At 37.6% G+C, this 23,277-nt stretch overlaps 3 protein-coding genes across 3 annotated transcripts; 2 read left to right on the plus strand and 1 right to left on the minus strand.

Moving 5' to 3' along the window:
• Positions 1 to 849: 849 nt before the first annotated feature.
• Positions 850 to 7,447, plus strand: LOC6558480. Its single transcript, XM_001985500.3, has 3 exons — positions 850 to 1,112; positions 3,306 to 3,516; positions 7,049 to 7,447. Exons 1-3 carry the CDS (start codon positions 905 to 907, stop codon positions 7,203 to 7,205), a joined length of 576 nt encoding a protein of 191 aa, XP_001985536.1. The 5' UTR covers positions 850 to 904; the 3' UTR covers positions 7,206 to 7,447.
• LOC6558070 lies at positions 3,463 to 22,538 on the plus strand. Its single transcript, XM_001985498.2, has 2 exons — positions 3,463 to 3,516; positions 21,394 to 22,538. The coding sequence occupies exon 2, from the start codon at positions 21,408 to 21,410 to the stop codon at positions 22,503 to 22,505; it is 1,098 nt and encodes a 365-aa protein (XP_001985534.1). The 5' UTR covers positions 3,463 to 3,516; positions 21,394 to 21,407; the 3' UTR covers positions 22,506 to 22,538.
• LOC6558437 lies at positions 8,939 to 14,359 on the minus strand. The gene is made up of 5 exons (XM_032743561.1): positions 14,127 to 14,359; positions 13,157 to 14,033; positions 12,567 to 13,063; positions 10,628 to 10,748; positions 8,939 to 10,550 (listed from the first exon to the last, which is right to left on the minus strand). Exons 1-5 carry the CDS (start codon positions 14,231 to 14,233, stop codon positions 9,012 to 9,014), a joined length of 3,141 nt encoding a protein of 1,046 aa, XP_032599452.1. The 5' UTR covers positions 14,234 to 14,359; the 3' UTR covers positions 8,939 to 9,011.
• Positions 22,539 to 23,277: the final 739 nt, after the last annotated feature.

The following is a 23,277-nucleotide window of genomic DNA, read 5'->3' on the forward strand; positions in this document are numbered from 1 at the left end:
TGACGCACTGATTTATTTAATGTCGATTAATATCAGTCGATACAGAAGAATACATAAGATAAATGACAAAATGCATTTGTTTTTAATGAAACAAAAACAATTGTTATTAATAGAAATGCCTGTTTTTGACTCGTCGCGCAGTAGATCACTTAACCAGCTAACGGAAACGAGCCGGGGTCTGGTCATTTTGTGGCTGTAACGAATGCAAATTGAGTAACTGATATGCAAAGCCAACTGTAACGCATACCAGACGGTAGACACTCCAAATGCCTTAATCAAAAGGAAATCACAAGTGCAAAAGTAACGGCCACAAAAATGGAAAATTTCATAACTTTTCATAATTGCAGCCAGACAAAAGAGAGAGGTAGCTAAATACAAAAGAGCCAGATAGAGAGAGAGACTGGGCAAACAGCTGAGCAGCAGCTTGTTTGTCTGCTTTTTTTTTTTTGAGGTGTTGTTGTTTACACACAGTTACACACACACGCACACACACACACACACATCCGTACACACCCATGCATAAGTAAGTAGGCTCGTCCGGCACCCTCCACTTGACCACATTGCCTCACTTTCACTTGTCTTTGGCTTCTTTTGCTTCCGCACGAAACTTGGTCAAAATGCAAAGCAAACTTGGCCGCCAAGTTTACACAGCGCGAAGAGAGCATTTTTCTTCTTTTTTTTTTGCTATGAATTGTTTATTTTTTGTTGCTGTAGTTTACACTTAAGTTTTGTCATCCTCTCTCTCTTTGGTTTAGTTATTTTTGTTTGTGTCTGCTGCGCTTTGGCGGCTCGAAGCGGACCCAAGTCGCTTCAGTCACTCAAAGACCTGAAGCGCACCAAGTTGTTGCCTCGGCTTCCATTTCGATTGTCTGGATAGTATATACATATATATAGAGTAAACAGTATGAATCTACGTTACATTTGCACATTGTCACTGCTGCCCACACTCTATGTGCTGCTTGTCCTGCTGCTGGAGTATGTGGAGGAGGGTCTCGCCCAGAATCCGGATCCGTTGTTCGAGCTGCCCGTGCAGTTGGTCGGTTTTCCGGTGATTGTCCTCTCCGTGCGTCTGTCGCAGTTTGCCAAAAAGTTGGCCTACTCCCTCAATCCAAGTAAGTCCCCAAATGGCGACCCTTTGTCTTTGGTGTGAAAGTGCAACTGCCGCCTTGTGGCATGATTCAGCTTATTGGGCGTTTAATTTCTTTTCGTTAAGTGAAAGTCAAAACTTGTGCATAAATTAATAATTTGGCATTGTTAAAATCGGGTTGTGTGTGTTGCGAAACTTTAAAGAAAACTCACTGGACAATCATAATAATGATATCAAAAAAGAAATTTATTTAAATGCTCTTTAAAAATAAGCTATTCATTTGTGTGGAATCTTAAATGCACAGCAACAAAAACTTTCATACAGAAAAATTGTCTCATAGACAACTCCATATTGACTCTGCCATTGATACTGATCAAGATTACTTTATACTTTGTGTAGGATTAGACAAAAGTATATATATTAAAACTATGAGCTAATTTTTTTTAAGAAATAACAATTATAACAAAAACCAGACCCTTGAAATTTCGGTCGCTTTAAAGACTCTGTTAATTATATATCTCGTTTATAAAAGTCATTGAGCCATAAAAAAACTTACTGTAAGTTCGTAAAACAATTTTAAAATGATCTGTCGGTTATAACACATAAAACATTATGTTGAAAATAATTGAAAATACAAAAATAAAAAATAAATAACGATTATCGTAGCGGAGTTAACCTGCTGACATCTAAATTATAGTTCAAAGTTTGAAATATTATTAAACGCACTTAGGTTCTTAAACAAATTTTATTTATAGTTGAAATAAACTTTTTTCACGTTATTTTTTTATTTTATTTTTATTACAAGAATTTTAGTCTTACAAAATATTTAAGAGAAATTCGTTCAAAATAAATAGTTTTGTGAAGATCATGTATCATTTAGGTATCCGACACTTAATACCTTTATGTTTTGGCATTGTGATTGTTCTTATGGTCAGCTCCGATCTATACACTTCATACAGACAGTTGGGCGATGCTGATCCAAAATATATTTACAATATACAATATAATATTCCAACGAGACAATAAATTTATAATACCTTCAGCAAGATTATAAATAAATAAGAGAAGTTCAACTAAAATAAAATTAAACTTAAGCACTTATGACATTTATTATTTAACTGCCTAACTAACTAACTGTAACAACATAACACGATCGCACACAGCACGAGTCTGTCTTACAACATTTGTTGACAAAAGCCAAGTTCCTCAGTTGACTCTGGTCTCAACTTGGCAGTCAGCGCATCGCTGAAAACCAGACCCAAAAGTGTGACAAAAAAGGCGGGCGAGCGGCTCAAATGCCAGAGGCTGGCTTGCTGGCTGGTTGGTTGGATGGCCGCTTGGCTGGTTGGCTGGCGAATTGGCTAGCCTCGTGCACGTCCACTTAGCCAGACCAAAATGGGGTCAAGGCTGGCAACGCGACAACTGAAGTCAGCCAAGTGTATGTTAGCCGGAATATTTTACAATCAGACGTGTAGCTAAATTGTGAGTTGAATTGCTGCCAACAATTTATTTGGGCAAATCCATTACGAAGTGCCTGATGACAAGCAATGATGAGCAGCAGGGAAAAAACCAAAGCTACACTCACAAAAACAATCGCCCCAAATTGTAGTAAATTGTCTTACTTTTGGCGCCAATGGCTAGTCACCTTATTATTCAGAATGTAAATTTCTGAGATTTATGTTGTAGCTTTCTAAAAAACACGGTTTTGATTTTTAAATTTTCAGGATGGATTTTTATAAAATTTGGAAAAGTGTCTAATTTTCATGTTGTGTTTTCTAAATTTTTTTTGGTACTTATATTATAATTAAACATATTTTAAGACTTCACATATAAAGTAAATTTCATTAATTGCTTCTGAATTTTAGAAAGGATTTTTTCTGAGAAATTTTTTTAATAAGAGAAAATATTTCTAAAAAAAGATTCAATAGCCATATTTTTTTATTATCGTTTTAAGGCAAGCTTTTCTTAATTTTAGAATTTTTTTTTTCAATATATAAGAGTTGTTTCATTTCAAAGCGATTATTTTTCTGAGTGTACTCATTTGGCTGAGTTGCACTCTCAACTCCTCCGGCAAACTTGTGCAATCAGCCACGCATCAGACGCTGGCAAACTTTGGCATTCCCATCTGCTGCCACTTTGACTAATTTCGCGTTCTATAAGCAAACAGTCAACTCCTAAGTACGACTATAAAACTTCTCCTTTTCGCCACTCTTTGCAGATACGTACCGTGCGCGGAGTAAACGTGACGCAGCCCATCCGCTGGCCCTCGACGCGGAGCTGGCCCAGAAGCAGATCCAGCTCGAATTCGGTCTACAGGCTTGCATCCTCGAGGAGCCTTGTCGCGTGCACGCCTCCCGTTCAGCCAGTCAACGGCGTCCGGGCAACGAGGGCAAGGCTGCCGCACATGCACCCTGGTCAGAGGTCTTGAGGTAGGTCAAAGTCTTTACTACTTGTAAAGGGTATGCAACATGTTGGTGATGGTGATTTTGTAACTGAAGTTAGCGCTAACTCTGACTAAAGTGTGACTTTAAAGTGTTGGAGACTCGTCTATAATGGTTTCGATAAATCATAGCAATAAATATAAAATACTCGGGGGGAATTTCTAGCACATATTTTACGAATATTGAACAGAATGTTGTCAATTATGGGAAATTATACAGGCAATATAATTTACAAACTATAGACATTTAATGTTGATAGTGGAATCATACTATCAATTATAATTTTGATCTCAATAATCTTTTATTTGAATTTGTAGTATCTGCAAAATATTTCATCATAATTTTTGGTGCATTCTTATTCAAATAAAATTTTTAGCCATTTCCTTGTGCTTTAAGTATTAAACGTATTAAATCTTCAAAGAAACACTTAAAGCTAATTGAGATTAGTATATTTCTAATTAGTTTATTACTAATACGTTTCTCTTCAGAGTCGAATGCATAGAGCATCTGAACTGCGGCTTTGGAAGAACTTGTTTAATTTTCTTAGTTATTTCTTGTTCGAGTGGAACGCTGACTTTATGGCTTCCCAACTGGCAACTGGCAACTGGCAACTGGCAGACAGTAACAACTTGAACTTTTCTCTCTTCTCTCACCCTATTCTCTTGGTTCTCCTTCTCTTGCGCATTTGGCTCATTCCCGTGGTTGACGTTCTCCTCCATTTGAAGCATCTCAGATTGCATTTGTTATTGCAACGTTGCAATTTGGCGCTGCTGTTGTTGTTCTTGTCATTTGGCAAATGAATGACTTGTTTTTAGCTCAAAATGTTTTCCAATCAATTTTTATTGTTGTATGTATTCCTCTATTGCCCTGTACAGTGTTCAGTTCATTGTCATTGTCATTGGCAATGCTAACTCATCTGCGCATAATTTAATGTCTTCTCCCATTCTGGCAGTCTGCAGCTGAATTCACGTACTTGTTACTCGCAAAGTTTAAATGTGCATGTCATCATTGGCTTTGGATTTCAATTTGTAAGTTTACATAAATTTGTGAGTTCCTAATGAGTTAGTTGCCCTTGCTGCATTCGCTATTGTCATGGTAATGCAATGCAACTTGTTGTTTGCACGACGTTTTTCAACTTGAGGAAATTATTCTTTTCCGCACTGGTTTTCATTTGCGTCTTCCCTCTTTTATCTTGGCACTTTGAAAACCCGTCTCGCTTTGCTCTGATTCATAATTAATTCTTTTTGCTTCTTTTATTACAATTCCCATAATAATAAAGGAAGTCTTAAAGTTTCGGACTGGCTGCTGCTCAGCTGAGATACTAAATATTTACTAATATCTGCAGTAGCCAACTCTTTGAAATATTTAATACTTGTTTATTTTTGGCAAACAAAAGATAGTTTAAAAGCGTTAGCATAGAAATCTATAGCATACGTGTCGTATGCGCAACATTTGGCATTCATAGTTTCGGCCATTGTTGTAAATTTCATTTAATATTGTGTCATATCGCACTCGCCTCAGCCCCAAATGTGTTGCACATGCATCTGACATTTTCACACTTAACATGCAAAATTTTCAACACTCAAAGTTTCTTTGCCACACCCCGTTTGGTCTCTGACCAGACCCAGACCCAGACCCAGACCCCGTGGCAGCTATCCTGGCAAGACCCAAGTGCTATGCCCCAACGTGTCAAGAGCAAATATTCAAAATTATTTTTGAAATGTGCTCAACGTCTGTCGTTTGTCGGTTTGTTGGTTTGTTTCTCCTGTCCCCCCTGTCCCTGCACCTCTGCCTTCACCTTCCTTCTTGTTTGTTTAGTTTTGCGTTGCGCTGCAAATGTAATTGGCATTAGAAGTTTTGTTCGTTTGCCCACGACGTGTTTTGTAATAATAAAATATGATTAAAGTTTTTGATTAAATTTATGCAAGCACACAGCGGGGAACGCTTTCAGCTCTGTTTCTCAGTTTGTGCATTGGTCAGTTATATTTTCGATGCTGTTGCACCTTTTGCGCTTGCCACACTCGTCTCTCTCTCCTTCATATCTGTGCCCGGGGGCACTGCAGATGTGTTTGTTACTGAGTTGATTAAATTATCCCATGGCAGACGTGTGAAATTTGAGTGTGTGTCTGCTGACCAAAGGATCGCACAACAAAGTAATCAGCAAACAAATTTTGATACACTGGGATGCTGATACCTAAAGATGTGTCTAATTGACGAAAAACAAAATATAATTACAAAAAAATGAAAGAAATGAAAAGCTGACCTTTGTTCAAAAAATCATATATGTTAATCAAATTAATTAAATTTCCCGAGTTGATGAATTTCTTCACAAATATTGGTACTTTAAAAACTTAGTTACTTGACTTGATTTCAATGGGTGATTAACTTTTGTTGCAGGTATTTTGTGCTTGCATTTATTTGACATTTTTATATACATTTTTTCTACTAAAGTATTTGTAAATATTTTTTGGTGCCTAATCAATTTTTAATGTGGTTTAAGAAATAAAAACATAGAAAGTGAGCGTCATCAAATGTGCTCAAAAATAATTACTTTTGAGTATTGTAAAGTTCTCAGTATTTGCATATTATAAATTTATTGACAATAACTAATGTTATGATTTATGTACAGTTGCGTAAAAACAATAGCACCACTCTCACAAGAAGTGTTTTCAAAGATGACTTAGTTTAGGGAACTTATGAATATGTTTTTAGAAGTCGAAGAGGGTTAAAAAAAAATAACATAAATAACTCTAATTTTATTCACCGTTTTCAACTTTTTATTTTTTATTTAATTAAAATTAAAATTAAAAAAAATTTAATTTTATGAAGGAGGAAGAAAATGAATGAAAAGTATAATTGCACTATTTATCAAATGTGCAGGTATAATTATGAAAATTATAAGTAAATAATCGATGCAATATATATATTGTTTAATATTCCCACTTTAAATTAAAGTTAGTACTGCTCCTGGAATTATTTTCAATAAATATATAAATATATAATTTGGGGGGAATACTAAACATTAAACGAAAAATCAACCTCTGAAAATATTGCAAAACAAATGGCTTGTTTTTTTTCAATCATAAGGTAGAAAAATATAATCATTGTTCGCAACTGTAATAGATAGCTTTAAGTAAACGGATATCATGATATGCAAACTGATTAACAAAAAAACATATTCATAATACAACACAAGTCTCTAACATGTCATTCACTTCAACCCATACCGTAAAATCTGTGAGTCTTGGTGCTGTCCCAAAAGGCATCTCAACCCACTTGCTGCCCTGCAAGAGTGAAGTGCAAATTACTTTGGTTTTTAATATGGTCCTGGACCAGGACTTGGATTGGGTTTTGGTGGTGGAGCCTTGTGTATTTTACTCGCTACTTATAAGTAATTATTTTTGTAATCCGCTTTCGTTGCCGACTATTGTGCCCGATGATGATGATGATGATGATGATGATGATGATGATGGCTGACTGGAAACAACTCCTCTGTGCAAACATGCTACATGCCACTCAGGAACTACAAAGTGCAATCAACCGGAGGCATGAAACAATGGTATCTGCTCTCGCTCTTCATCGGCGATGCTGTGCGGGATGTGCCGCTCTGCAAGCACCTGGCCAAAAGGATGCCATGTCCAGGAGCTGGACCACTGCCGCCTCCACAGCCACGATAAGGACTATCTAGCACTCCAAAAATGGGCGGGCTTTCGTTTTTTTTTAGTTGTAGGGGGGCTCTCTCTGCATCATCGCATCGTGTAGTCAGTCACAGTCAACTGCATGGACATCTTTGTTACATACTTTCCAACTCCAACTACGTCTATCTTCACTCTTCATCAATTCGTACTGTTAGTTGTTTTTAGGGGTTATAATTTAAACGACAGACAGCATAGGCTTAGACTTAAGTAAGTATGTATGAAGAATAAGCAAATAAATCAACAAACAAAAATCAACCGAAAATTTTATGTGCATATGCTGTGGCATGCCTGCGCTTTTAAGAGCACATCCTCCCTCCATCGCAGTCCAGTTCGAAATGTTGCTCGGACAATGCATTTTACGCCCCACACCACAACACACACTACATCCACTCTCAAACACACACACACTTCACTTGCTAGCCATTATTCTGGGTTGCAGGCAAAAATTGATACGCCAAAAAGCATGCAACGTGCAACGGAAAAAAACAGTTGCATACTTTTCAGCGGCCCTCACAAATTGTTGACGCAAGGCATTAAGCCACAGACTTGTTCCGAATACCCTTTAAACTTGCTGAGGTGCCATGATGAACTGCCACATAATTGAAATAAACCTAAGATTTAAATAAAAATATAATGTCATTAAGTAAACAAAATAGAATATGGCAAATCATTCCAAAATAAAAAAAATGAACTTAATATTAAAGTAAAGCTTATAAAATGGAATTATCGATTTTAATATTGAATATGGGAGCTAGTCCTTTAAAACTCAAAAATACAACAGTAGAATTGAGTGATTAAGTAAATATATTGAATTATGGTATTTAATTAAGAAAATATGAGATCATTCCAAAATAAAAATGGAATTTAATACTAATAATAGATTATGGGAGCTCATGCAACAATAAATAAGTTAGAGCTTAATTTTGTGGAAGTCATTCCCTGATTAGGGAGTATTCCATAGTCTACCCCTTTCAGTTGTGTTACAGCTCAACTTCTTGCTTTATTTGTGGCTCTCGTTTGTTGCGCTACGCGTACAGCAACTACAGCTTTTGGTGAAATACACAACGCTAACCATAACCCGTGCCCCCAATGGGGGCAACTCCGACCACCAGGCGCTTTGCTTTGCTATTTATTAACTCGTTGCATATGTTTGCAGGCACTATTGAGAGTGCTGTAAATAAAGCGACACGACAGCGTCGCAATGTAGACAAGGGCAACAACAACAACAAGCGCTGCTTTGAGCTTTGGTGACGTTGACAACCCTGCTCTGTGTGCTGGCGCACAAAAATATGCTGCACTTTTTTGCACTTTGCATATTTGTGTGATTTGGCTGTGGCTCTCCATGAAGTCGGAGCCTGGCAAAACGTTCGCCCCATTTGGGGAAAGAAAAAACGAAAACGAATCTGAAATTGTGTGCGGGTTATTTTATTTGTATTTTTTTTTGGTTGTTTGTTCCGCGTTTTATCACATTTAATTTTTCAAACGTATTCCCAGCGATGACGCCGTTTGTCTCTGGATTTATGTGCCATTTCTTTTGCATATTTCATTTGATCGCTCTGCTTGTTGATTTGCTGAACAAACAATGCCAGTCAGATTGAAGATTTCTCGTTTTGTGTATTCTTTCGGTTTTTTTATTATTTAAAAACGAATTTAATAAATATTTTAAAGCATTGAAGCGATAACAATTATGTACAATACTAAAATTAATGGGAACTGCCTGGCGACTGTTAATAGTTAGTAGTGTATATATATAAATATATATATGCTAGATATACCCTAGAAAATTCATCCACTACCCAGATACACTTTGCGTCCATCGGGTTTAATATAATACTCCGTCACGCCCTTTGAGTTGTTCACATATATATTCTTATCATCCTCGTGCTTGGGTCTCCTCGTCGAGGTCGTCTGATAGGCGCTGCTATATCGGTTATCGCTAATGTAGTTTGCATTGGGATAGTTGTAATGGGGATTGTAATGTGGATTGTAGGTGGGCGTGTCATTCGAATCGGAGAATCGCACAGTATTCCCTGGCATGTACTCCCCGTAGTTCATAAAACTGTGCTGGGCACTCGTCTGATAGTCTGTCGACGTCTCCTCCAGGCGATAATAGGAACTGGGTCGATGCTCGTCGCTGACCACAAAGCGCTGCTCCTTCTCCTCGGCACGATTATTGTAGTCGTAGGTGGGTGCATAGGTGGGTCGATTGAGGATCTTGCCACGGCGTATGTGTCTCTCGTAGTGATCGGGAAAGAGGACTCGAGCACCGCGTTGAGGTGGTGCTGACTCCTCATAGACAGCATTCAGTGGTGCATGTTGTTCCCTTTGATCCTGTTGCTCTTCTCTCAATCTTGCCTCTCTGACTTGCTCCTCCCTTAATTGTTCCTCTCTCACACTTTGTTGCTCTTCTCTAAGCCATGCTTCCCTCAATTGTTCTTCCCTCAATCGATCTGCTTCTTCAGCTATTTGCTCTTCTCGGAGACGTTCGTCACTCAACTCGTCGAGGTGCTGATTGGTGTCCTTGAACACAATACGCTTGCCACGCCTCTTTTCCACGCTATAATCCTCGAGGGCTAATCCATTTGGCAGCACAGCTGCCCATCCCTCAGTCAGTTGTTGTCTTTTGGCCTCGTCTTGGTCCTGGGGAAATCTCAATTTACGTTGAGCTGCAACCCGATTGAATTCATAGATAACTTTGCTCTGGCTGTCATTCTGATCTTCCGGAAATCGCACAGCTCCATTGTCATTGTTGTTGTTGTGTTCCTCGCTTTCAATGTTCTTGAAGTGCAGTATTCGACCCTCACCAGCATCTTCGGGAAATTGCAGCACACCTATCAGTTCGGTGTGTGCCTGGGCTGCCTCCGCCTCGTCATCATCTTGAAACCTGACTGGTGTCTGCGTATCCAAGTCGTCTTCTTCATCGTGAAAATCCAGGGGCATCAAGCGACCATTATCCGTTTGAATGCTGCGTTTAATTTCCGTTGGCAACAGACTCCTTCGCCTCCGTCTCCTTTGATACTCGACGCCATTCAAATACTCGGACAGCACTTGGGTAAAGAAACTGCCAATGCCATTCGCGATGTCCGTGCTCGGTCTTTGCGTGGGTCGCGCCACTGGACGTGGTGTTGTACGCGTCACTTGCCCTTGCCCCTGCCCCAGCCCCAGTCCCTGGCCGCCGCCTGTCAGCGCTGAGAGTATGCTGAACAATGAGCTGCCGCCAGAATCGCCAGATTGTTGTGCCAGAGTTGCTGGTTGCTCTTCCGGTTCGCTGAAGAACTTAAAGAAACCGCCGCGATGATTGTTCAGATAGTGAATGATTTCCATCTATTTAAGAGCCAGACAGTTTGAAGTTTTTAATAATCATTAAACACCCCTGATTGGTATGCCAACAGCCAGCTTACCTCATTCTTTGGACATTTCTCGTAGGTCTGGACGCAGCTTCGTTCGCCGCCGCTAATTCCTAGCAGCGCAGCTCGTCCATAAATCAGAGCAGGTGAGGCGACTGGGAACCCAGCGAGGAAGCTGTCCGCAATGAAACGAAAATGAACAGATTAGAAAAACTTTCACAGAATACAAGAATTAAGTATTTATAATTAATTATTTATTAATAATAAATTGAAAAGGGGCAAAGCCGAAAAGAGTTGTACGCATCTATCCTTAGCTTAAATTTAATTTAAGACTATTAGATTTGTGCAACATTTTACAGCTACTTTGTTTTAACACTATCTTTCACTAAGTGGAACCTAATATTTTAAATGCTTTATTGCTTCATTATACGGTTGGTAATTAGGGTTCATGAGAGAGTTATAGGCTCAGAACTGGGCATAATAAATCGAATAATAATATTAATTACTACTTACTTTCTTTAAAATACTTCCTTATGAAACTTTGCCAATTGTAATTGCTGAGGAGTCAGCCGGATCTGATTTCCATATTTATTCAAAAAGCTGCCCAAGAAACTATCGCTTAAGTTACTTATTTGTTTTTTATTTATTTAATTTATTTAATTTAATATCTTGAGATAGTTTGATAGTTGGTGAGTGTGGAGAAAATAGCTGTTTTTTTTTTTTATATTTAAATATTTTTTCTTGAAGTATTTAAGAATATTTAACATTATTTGAGGAAATGCCCTGAGCAAATGTGCTTATTTATATTCGATCACATCTGTCGAGCAGCCTTCCACCTTAAATTCAGGCCTACTAATTATTATATTTCCCATTAGCTAACCAATGTTGCCCAGCTGCCTTTTAGGCGGCTTATAAGACTTAATTGAGTAAAGCGAGAAGCCAAACAATATCAATTTACAGACAAACTGCTGCAGACACACAGCCTGCCGTCCCTTCCACCCTTCCACCTTGGTGGCAACACTGTTTAACTCAATCAGAGCCTGCCTCATTTCAAAGAACAATCAATATATATTCGGTCGGCGCCAGATCGACTTGCATAATGAAGCCTAATCCCAGTTAACGCTTGCTTGAAATTAGACGGGCCAGTTGCCAGTTGGATGGGATGGGGGCATGTAAATTTAATAATATTTACTTACAAGTAAAGCCCCTGGCCACATTATTCCTAATGGTAAATGCGGCAGCTCTGGTACACTGAGCAAAAAAAAAAAACTTTATAAAACGTAGGAATTTTAGACAGATGCTGTTTTGTTATTTAAATCATCTAAATAAATTCATGATTGATTGCTTGACTTGCTTAACTTAAGCTACTTTTAATTTAGAAAGCGTTTCAGTTATAGTCTATTCTTTTCAAAACATAACTCTCAACTTAGGATTGATTTTTACTCGAGTCAAGATGTTTCTTTGCTTAACTTAAGAAAATTTGAAAGCAGTTTGTGAATTTGTATTTTTTCAGTGTTCAGAGAAAAGGTTAATACAGTTGCGAAACAAATTATAGCACCACTATGATATATTTTCTTCCGAATGCAAAAACACATTTATTTTTTGAATATTTTTAAATGTTGATTTTTAATATATTATTTAGTATTCCCCCTATAAATTGCAGTACTGCTTCTGGAATTCTTTTAAATAATTTTAAATTAAAAAAATATATATTTAAATTTAATTTCTTCGTTTGAGTGGATAAGTGTAAAAAAGTAGCGAAAAAATAATAGCACCACCTACGCATTTTCATTTAATTTTTTAATTATAATAAAATTTAAATAAGTAGAAACAAGTTAAGTAAATAAAATTATGTTTTTTTTTTTCATTTCCACTTTTAAAATCGTATTCAAATGTTTCTTTAGCTTACAAATTTCAGAGGGATACCTTTGAAATCATTTCTTGTGAGAGTGGTGATATAATTTTTATCGCAAGTGTATATCAGTGTACTCACTTTGTTATTGCTGGAGACGTCATAAAGCCCGGCAGTTGGCCACGTAACGTTTGACCGGCAATCATCTGGCAGAGCACCTTGGGCACGCACTGCAAGTCGTCGTTGCGTGCGATGTTCTCCAAGGCTCTAATGAGCTGTGTGTTGGGCGGCCGGCTGTGTTGTTGTGTGTGTTGTTGTGCGCCTGTGAAAGCCCCCAAGAGGCTGCCCAATGGACTGCTGGAGGTGGATGCAGTGCCACCACCCAAGAGTAGATTCGTAAATTGTGGCGCATAGAGCGAAGCCAAAGTGGCCAAGCCACCAGACCCAAGTCCAGATGAAGGCTGCTGCTGAGTTTGCTGCTGGGGATGTTGCTGGTATTGATAAGGTGGTCGATATGTGGCTTGTAGAGCTGGTCGATAGTTGAACTGTTGCTGTTGATGTTGTTGTTGTGTTTGGGGTGGTATTTCACCAATCTGATACTCATAGTAATTGTGACCAGGTCGCTGCTGATGCTGCTGCTGCTGATGCTGCTGCTGATGCTGCTGCTGCTGATGCTGCTGCTGCTGATGCTGCTGCTGATGCTGCTGCTGATGCTGCTGCTGCTGCTGCTGCTGCTGCTGCTGATGCTGCTGCTGCTGAGGCTCATACTGATAGTGTGGGGGACTCGAGGGCGACTGGGAGTTGGAGCTGAAGCTGGAGCTGGGGCTGGAGTGGCTGGCATAACTTGGCTGTGGTCGCTGCAAATAATTACCCAAGTTGTTTGCATAATTAGACGATGTGGCATATTGTGGTCTATGTCCACTTATGTCCTGTCGCTGGTAAATCGGTCGCTGTAAACTCTGCTGTGGCTTGAAATTGGATGTGTGCTGTGAGGCATAACTGGGCGGCGGATAATCATGTGAATCGTATGAGATCTTATTCGAACTGGGTGTTGTTGCAGCTGCCGCAGGTCGGCGATAAAATGTCGATGGACTCTCGTCGAAGACGTAGCCGGGCCGCTTCAGATACACCTCATCCTGGGGGGGTCGCTGTGGCGCATGGCTGCCCACGAGTAGCGATGATTGCACCGTATACGTCTGATCATTTTGAATGTAGCTGTGCGTTGGAGGCGTGGCTGTGTATCGATATGGATCTAGATAGCTGACCACGGGTGTTGTGGGTATTTGTGTGCTTCCATAGCTGTGGAAGGTGTTTGTCTCATCCGGAAAGGAGAACTGCTTATCGAAGGCTGACTGTTGTTGTTGAAGACTGGCCGAGGTGCTGGACACTTGATATTTGTAGTCGGGCTCCAGATAGCTGGGTGGATAACGGTGCTGGATATCGCCTTGCATCACATCCGACGGTGTAAACTCCACCATTTGCGAGGGTCGAAATCCGCCGTTTGTCACCCGTGCCGAGATCTCCGCTTTCTGTCGACGGCTGGGGCTCACTTCCGGCAGCGGCTCGGAGGGGAAAAAGTTTTTGAGCTTTGCGGAAATGTGTTTCTGCCTGTCGAAAAGTGGGCGTAAATTTGCATTTGCATTTGAGTTGTTGAGTTCAATGAAATTTGCATAAATTAAGTTGGAAGTGGACTCAACTCACTCGTCATTTCCGTCCGCATTTCTTATGCACGACACGTCGCCGACTAACGCGATAATTAGAAATGCAATTTTCCATTGCATACTTTGTGGCTGTTGTGCAAACTGCATTCTTTCAACTGTGGGTGGCTGATGTTGGTGTTGGTGTTGGTGTTGCTGTCGTTTTGTGTGGTGTCTCTTGGAATCAGTGAAAATCCCCAGCTAACGTCAGCAATTCATAAGCTTAAGCCACTTTTCGCACGTCGCCTGCAATAATAACATAAAAACTTGCTGTCACCTCCATCTCCTTTACTACACTCAGAAAAAGAAATTGCCCTACATTTCAGTAAATCGCCAGTTTCCGTTTAAAAATGTTTGTCTTAATAGTTCGAAATATTTCTAAAAGTAGATAAAATCGCAATTTTTTTGGAATTGTCGCTTTTTCAGAAATTTAATTGTAACAAATGGAAATATTTTCTATATTTTAGAGCGATTTTCTGAGTGTACAAACTGAAAAAGATTGCGAATTTCTCTAGAGTCCTCGTGGCAAATTTCTCGCAACATTTGCACATAAATTTATAGATTTACCCCCCGAAACGAGGAATGTGGGCAATTTTGGGGAATGCAGCGCATTTGCATTCATATTAATGCAATTCTCACGTGCTCGTTGAGATCTCGACTGCGACTGCGACAACTTGACATTTGTTTAATTCCATTTTTTATGATTGCGCCGTGTTTATGCAGCCACATGCCGCATGCCACATCTCGAGTCGACTCTACTCGGCGCCGTAATCATCAGCTTTATTTCGACGATGACTACGCCGTATTATCATATCCATAATCTTTAGCTCTTTTGGGTGCTCAACTCGACTCTGTCTCAGTCTTTGTCTGCATCTTCTTTTTGGCTTTTGTCTGGTGCGATTTGAGCCCTGTGCTAAATTATTCATATTATTGTGACGTTTTATTTGTCGCCATTTGTTGCCACTGAGCGTTGGCAGGCCTTAAAAGTTTAATACGCATTCAGACTGGCTGCTGCTCTTGATGTTTAATAGCTAAACTTGACTTGATAGCTGGAGAAGTTGCCGGCCTACACTTAAAAACTCTTTCTTACAACGAGAACACTCAGAAAAATATCGGCCTAATAAAGTTTTTATATTTTTACAAGTAATTACTAAATATTGGTAAAAACATTTCTACAATTTAGAAAAGTTTACACAAAATCGACTATTCTAAAAGTATGGCGATATTTTTTTATAAATATTTTATATTGTTAAGAAAAACATTTCTAAATAATTGGAATTTTATAATTTTTGTGTGTATGTGAAGTCTAAAAATACTAATTTTGCATAAGTAACAATAAATATATAAGAATTCTTCAATGTACACACATAAAAAACAAACACCCTGAAAATTAGACGAATGTTTTCTAAATTTTAGAAAAAGCGCTTAAATTTAGAAATGCAACCCATGTTTTTTAAAAATTTACTTTATGTGTAATATGGTGATTAACCATTAGCGCCTTAAGTATTTCGATTTACTAAAATCGAATGCAATTTTATTCTGAATGTACCCAAAACACGTGAGTTGAACGTGTAATAATAAACTTTATCATAGTACATCTCAAGATTAATAAAAAATCTTGTACATCGTATGTTAATATTTTTGCCATAAGATAATAAATTAAATTAAATTAATCTTTTGCCAATCTACTAAACTATTTTAAAACAAGAAAAAATAGCTATTCGAAGTTAAGCTGCTGAAATTTACATCTTAGTCAGGAATTCAAAATAGTATTATGTTTTAATCCCCTTTATTCATTAAAATTGGGAAAAATTAAGTTTTTTTTTGCAAAAAGTATGTCTCAAGCAGAAGGCATCATATCTGACCACATTATATATATATATATTCTTGATTTAGCCGTGTCCATCTGTATTAAAAAGCTGATGTTGAAATTTGGAATATTGGTTCTTGCACACCTTACGCAAAAAAATCTATCAAATTTATTTTATTTTATCGATAACTCGAAACGTGGTCGAGAATATCGATAGATATTGATATCTGGCCATAATTATAAAGGCAGGTCCTTAAAAGCCACAATAAAAAGTAGGACTTAAAATTGACATCTAATATAACTTGACATATTAAGGATTTGATCAAGATTGGATGAAAACGTATATGTTTATCAGTTCGGTGCAGGGTGTGTCTTAGTCGACTTCTCTCGAATATTCATTTGTGTGGTTATATCGTATTATAAAAAGTCAAATGTATATATGTCAACGCCTATTTCGATCCCATTATTTTAAACTCATATTTCGAGCTATTTCTTCTATGGCAGATATATGATATAGCTGTCTTATCAGTCACCATTGCATTATAGTATCCTACTTAAAAATTATGGAGTTTGCTTATATGAAAAAAATATATATACAAATACCGATAGACTGACAGACAGTCGACTTGATTAGTGCTGAGAGATCATGAATATATATTAACATGTAGAGTCAGAGACGTTTCCTTCAATGCGTTACAAATGTGACGACAATATTATCATAATTAAATAGTATTGAATACTATATACATTAATATAATTTCACTATATTTTCATTGCGTTCATTATGTGAATGAATTAAAAATTCAGTGAAAGTCATACATATATCAATATAGCATCTTCGCATTGTCAACTGATATAAATTCGATTATTGGTCTATTGATTGTTTGGCTATTAGTTTCTGTTTAGCAGTCGTTTCATTCATTAATCTTGCCAAACTGATTGTGGACTTGCCACTTTTTTCTGCCATAAATTTCACCACAAATGTTTTATGCACAAAGCGTGCTTTTTGTTTTGTTTTTGGACTCATTCGATTTGCATATAAATGAAGTCAAGGTTGTCTCTCAGAGAGAGATGACGCACAAAGTGTTCAAAAATTGTCGTGCAAGACTTAAAGTTGTTTTGGAAACCGCTGGAAAACCAGCAGAAATTTATTATTTATGCTTGTCGTAATAAAAAATGAAGCGACTATGCCAAATGTGTTGTGCTCGCATATAAAATTTAAATTTAATGCAATTACACACACACAGACACCCGCATGAATGACGGACTGACGGACTGACTAGCTGGCGACAGACTTGCCACAGCAGCTGTAGCTGTAACTGTAATTGCCCCAAAATTTTATGGTCCAAGCAACGAGCGCAACTACGAGAAAATTGCATTTGCAGTTCGAACGGGCGACAGGCGACAGAGGGCGCTGCACTAAAACAGGAAGACAGCCTGCAACGAGACACGGTCGACCCGGAGGTGGGGTGCTTACAGCAAGAAGAAGAAGCGACGACAGCAGGTGTTAGGATCACAAAATGCTTCGAGTACAACTCTGGCACAACATGCATCGAATTGGTCTAGGGTTGCCACCCACACCCCCACACACCCCGTGAACTACACGAAACGACACTTAACGCTTGAGATGGGCTCCAATTTGAGGCTAAAGACGGAACATGGAACATGGAACATGCAAAACGTACGTGTTGTGCATTCTTTAGTGCAGCTGACAGCCGGCAGATGGCAGTGCTGCTTAATTTACTACGAGTACGTCAAACTATGCCCCACCCCCACCTTTTGGCAGAGCTTCGATTTGTTGAATGACTCAGCTGTTTGTTTATTTTTATTTTTTTGTTGGTTAATTTTTACGCAATGTTTAATGCTTTATACACTTGCACAACAATTCAAACAAGTTAAACTTTCTTTTAATTTCTTGGCTGGTTGAACTTAAAAATTGGTCGATTCGCATTTATGTTTGTCACAATTGCCACGCTTTGTTTAACACTCAACAACACCCAAATTGTTTAGCCCGCCTTTGATTTTGCACACTTTCGGCTTTTAATTCCACTTACTGGCTGCACTTCTTCGTCTTCGTCGTATTTTTTTTACTTGCGCACATAAAAAAGAAACCGAAACACGAACAAAATCGAAACAAAATTTTTGTGTTTGGCTTTTTTTTGTTTTTTAGCATGCGCCAACGAGACGTCTTTCCGGCTTTGAGTGCGGCGATCGTTTGACACGCGACGCCGACGCTGAGCATGCGCCAAGTCAAAGTCGTGTCTTGAGCCGAACCTCTGAGTCGGGTCTTTAACTGGCTAAACGAGGATGAGCAAAGGTAAAGGGGGTGAGGGGTAGGGGGATACTCGTGAGCTCCGTTACGAATGATGCAGAGAGTGAAATTATTGCCGAAACTTTGAAATTAAAGCAGCTACTTATGGAGTTGCACAAAGAGAAGAAATGGAGAAAGAGCTGAGCTGATGGAGAGAGTAACTGAGTAATTATATTGAAATGTAAAGAGAGTAGATAGCTAGAAGAGGGCTAAAATGAATTGAAATGTAAAGAGTGCTATTAAATATAAAAGGACGTAAACAGCTTGTGGAACATCATTTTTTTACCTTTGTATGTAAATAATGGTTTACACAACACCTCAAACGTAATGTACAAATTATGTTAAATTAAGAGGGCAATTCATAATGGGAAACGTCAAAGGCCTTATACGATGATGATAGATATATCGTGCTGTCCGTCTGGCCCTCCAACGCATTTTTGTTTCGATGCCCTTGAAGCAAGAGTCTTGAAAACGGGGAATTTACCCCGGTACGAAACTGCGTCAAGAAAAAGTGTTAAGGTCAACGATCTACGTCAATCGATAAATAATCGATACATTTACAAATGGGCAAAACCCAAACATTGGCGAACATCTTAAAGCTAAAGTCCACAAATTTGAAAACTACCTTTAAAATTTGTTTTAATAAGTAAAGGAATCTATAACAAAATGTAAAATATTGGGTCCTAAAAGATTTGTTTAGTTAAGAAAAAAATCTATCAAAAAAATGAAAAATCATGTTTTTAAACATTTTTTAGCAAGAAAATCTATAAATAAATTTGAAAAATTTGGGTTTCTTGTGATTTGTTTAGAAATGAAAGATTTCTGTAACAAAAAGGGAAAAATTTGGATTTTTCAATATTTGTTTACTTAGGAAAGAAAATTGTAAAAAAAAAATGGGAAGATTGGGCTTTTAAAGATTTGTTAAGTAAGGTAAGAAATCTATCACAACATGTGCAAAATTGGGTTTTTAAAGATTGGTTCAGTAAGCAAAGCAAAGTATAATAAAATGGGGAAAATTTGGATTTTTCAAATCACTTTCAATTTCATTGACATTAAAAAAAAATACAAATGAATACAAAGACTGATTACTATTTGAAATTTGTTTCTCATAAAGGGTTCGTTGATAGATGTAGTAACTCGGATAGAGTTCATTCACCCCAATGTGAGTGCATGTTTCAATTAACATCACACAGAGGTGCATTACATGTTGATCAATCAGTTGTTACACATTTGTCGTAAGTCTCATAAGTAGCCAGGTAAGTAATTGTACAATACTCGTAGCGAATCTGGGTGCCACCGAGTCAGTTAGCCAGCCAAATGGCTTAATTATAATTAGCCAAGAGCTGCAGTCAACAAGCAGCGAGCAGCGAGCAGCAAGCAAATTAGTCACTAAAGCAAATCATCGCTCGAAGAGTGAAAGTTGAAACCGGGCTGAGGCTGAATGAGCAGCCAGCCATATACTTGACTCCGCAGAGCTGCAAGAAGACAGCAAACAAGACAAAACGGTGGCATTTACCAGCAGCAGCCAACTTAAGCGACATTGAGTAATTTTCTAGTCTACACTCAGAAAAAAAAAATATTTTAATTTTAGTAAATCGACCAAAAATTAAATTTTTTCGAAAATACTTCTAAATATTACGAAAAAAGACTAAGAAAATGTTAAAGTATTCCGATTTTTTTTTATTGTTTTTTTTTTTTAAGAAATAAAAATGCCAATTATAATAAAGTAATGAAATTTAAGAGCTCTGCTTTTATATTAGAGTTTATCTGGCAGATTTTTTGTTTTCAAATTAAATTATATGAATTTATAAACTATGTTAAATGTTTGTGTATATGTTAAATCACAAAATGCTAATATTTGATAATAAGATATAACAGAATAACTAATATAAACTGTTTCAATGTACACACACAGAAAACAACATCTATTTATAGAATTTATTTTTCCTAAATTTTATAAATACCCATCCTGAAATTTAGAAATGCAAACCAGAGTTTTTAGAAAGTCGCTCCCTTAAATATTAGAAGGTTACATTCTGAATAATAGGGTGACTAGGTTTAGTAAAATGTATCACGACTTTTTTCCCTGAGTGTGGTCAGAGACCCCAAAGACCCCAGAGCGTCCCCCACGCTGCTTTCTTTTCCAAAGTAGTAAAGCAGGAGAGCAACGTAATAATAATTTACACTTTTTTTCTTCGTTTTTCTATTGACTTTGAAGCTGAGCTGTGAGGTAACCAAAAAGCAGCAGTTGGCTCTTGACTCGTTTTGGCGGTCACATTGAAAGCGATACCGAAATCTCCAGATTGTGGGTTGTGCCACTGACGTCTTTCCTTTCATGAGCTAAGCGTGGCTTGCTGTCTTGTTGCCAATTTCGAATCTATGCCATTGCCTGTCATTCAATTAGACGCTTCACAATTTATGAGTATACACTTGCAGAGGTTACTATAATTCTGTCACAAAATGTGTGACATTGAATAAGATATCTCAGTTTACATTTAATAAATGACAAGCTAATTAGCCTCTCAGACGAAGGTCAACAATTTGTATTTTATTTGTTATGTTTCATAGAAAAATCAAAAAAGAAAAGAAAAAACAGAAGAAAAGAAAAACCAAAAATCAAAAGTTACGGAATAATATTTCTCAAATATTTCAGGTCAGATTAAAATTAATTTCAAATTGCACAGGAAAACTGATTAAAAGTCGATTAAAAACCGAGTTCAAGTTATTAATTTATTTCAAAATATATTTATTATATTATAAAAAAAAAGCTAGTACAACTCTCTTTATAAAGGGTATCTTTTCTTCGGCGTGCCAAAATTGAATGATTTTTGTTTGTTTTTGTTGCCGTCTTTGGTTGCCTTTTAATTTGTTTAGTTTGTTTTGGTCTTGCTTTATTTCGTTTTGGGGAAGTTTCGCAAAGTCAAAGTCGAGTCAGTGGGATCACATTGATCAATTATAGGCCATCAGTCTTGTATCCGCTTATGAGTGATTGAACCAAAGAGGTCATAAATTGGGTACGACTGCATATTATGTAAATAAACATTCATGAATTGTTCCCTATTTCTCTACTTTTATCATTAAAATTAGCTTATTATTGAAAAGTATACTAAATTAATTTTAAAAATATCAATTTTTTGATTCTCATTTTAGTGTAATTGAGCAAAATGCGTCTCAAGGATTATCCCGAAATTGTTTTGGATGATATACCAAAGCTGTATGAGAGCCACATTAAAGTATTCATAACGCATCTTTATGGCTTAGAGGAGAAAGTGGACAGACTGCCCAAACAGTTCTGCAAGATGTATACACTGCAACCAATTGCAACTCAGTTGCTGCATTATTTGCGTTCCCGTTCGGCCAACATTTCGGAGCAGGATTTTCACATAGTCAAAAATTCGGAACCGTTTACGGTGCGCCTCAGCGATGGCAAACGCTTGGAGATGATGCTCTGTGCCGGGAATGAGCTGGAAAATGCTTTAATGCTGCTAATCCGTAAATTGCATGGAGAAAGATTGCTCTACTACTATTCTGCTGTGCAGCAGGATGATCTCTGTAAGCTGATGGGCAATGCTAGCTACCAGAAATGGATAGCACAGGGCACCGAGGTGCTCTTCCTAAATCTTCAGGCTGTGGATCAGACATTTAAACATATTGATTTTGAAGAAGTAGCCAAAGCAATCACCAAAAATGAACAAACCGTGCTCAAGATACCCCTCCTTGGCTATGAGTATCTGATCCGAAGACTCGCCCAAACTGCGACACTCTATGGTCACATCAGTCTTAAAGGAAACTATCTGGAGAGTTACAAAAGTTTGAGTCCAGATCTGCGACACTTTGAGCAGCCCGGCTATAAAGTGACTGTCCTTGTCAAGTCTCCCTTCGATGGACCAGATAAGCTATACCCACTGGAGAAGCTTCAGTGGTCCCCGGTGCCGAATCGCATAAATCTCATCCAGCTTTGCAGCCTGCTCCGTCCGTTGCATATTCACGGAATTGTCACTTTTCATGCCAATGGAATTGTGCCACCAGCTCCGCAGTATTTGAAACGCTTCCGTTTCAACTACTCACCCAGAAGTGTTGTGCCGGAAATGGAGGTTCATGTGCCAGAGACCCAGTTAATTGAATTGTCAACTGAGAAAGCTGCCCAATCTCCAGCCAAATCTCAGCAAGGAGGAACAACTCCAAGTAAGGATCCAATTGTGCTTTCCAAGCAAAGGAAGCTCGTCTTTGTTGATTACGATGATGATGATGAGGACCTCTAACAATTTACTAGTATTTATTTACCTTGTATTTAATATTAATTTATATTTTATATTATCAATTCTTTCACAGTTTTTATTACTGTTACTGATATTGATTCTCCAATCACGAGTTTATTTGGAACATAAATTTTCTTATATTTAATATTAATTTATATTTTACATAATTATTTCTTACACGTATTTGATTTATTTATTTATTTACTGGTATTAATTCTCTAAATGCGAGTTTATTTGGAACACAATTTTGAATGCTACTTTAAACTATTTCTATGCAACGACTGAGTGTTGTAAAATTTTGAAATGTAGTGTTGTAATGTGCCGCTATTAGTGCTGTTGGTCGTCGCAAACTTAACACTTCACGAATTTGGCTTAAAAATAGATTTAGGTATAATTGCATTTTCAACAAAGCTTTGTCATTTTGATTAATTTTTGTTTTACTAACTCTAAATTTAATTAAATTAATAAATGAATGCTGTTGAAATACTTATCATTTATTTATTTTATTTGAAGTGAGTTTCTGTCTGGGCACCACTTGTTAAATTTCAACTTTGATTTCGCTTTGTGAAATCTCTCAGCACAGCTCACGCTGCTAGTCATTCATTCATTATACTATTTGAATAGAAATGCGAATATGAATTTGAGCACGGGGCATAAACCAGTTAATGCAGAGTCCAACTGGCGCATTTAATATTAATATCAGGTTCAGACTGAAGTCCGCTTCATGTTTGCGTAAAAAAGGTTGTTAAAATTATTATGAAATGCCTGTTGGCAT

Source organism: Drosophila grimshawi, unplaced genomic scaffold (genome assembly GCF_018153295.1).
Source record: "Drosophila grimshawi isolate 15287-2541.00 unplaced genomic scaffold, ASM1815329v1 contig_44, whole genome shotgun sequence".
NCBI classification, from domain to species: domain Eukaryota; kingdom Metazoa; phylum Arthropoda; class Insecta; order Diptera; family Drosophilidae; genus Drosophila; species Drosophila grimshawi.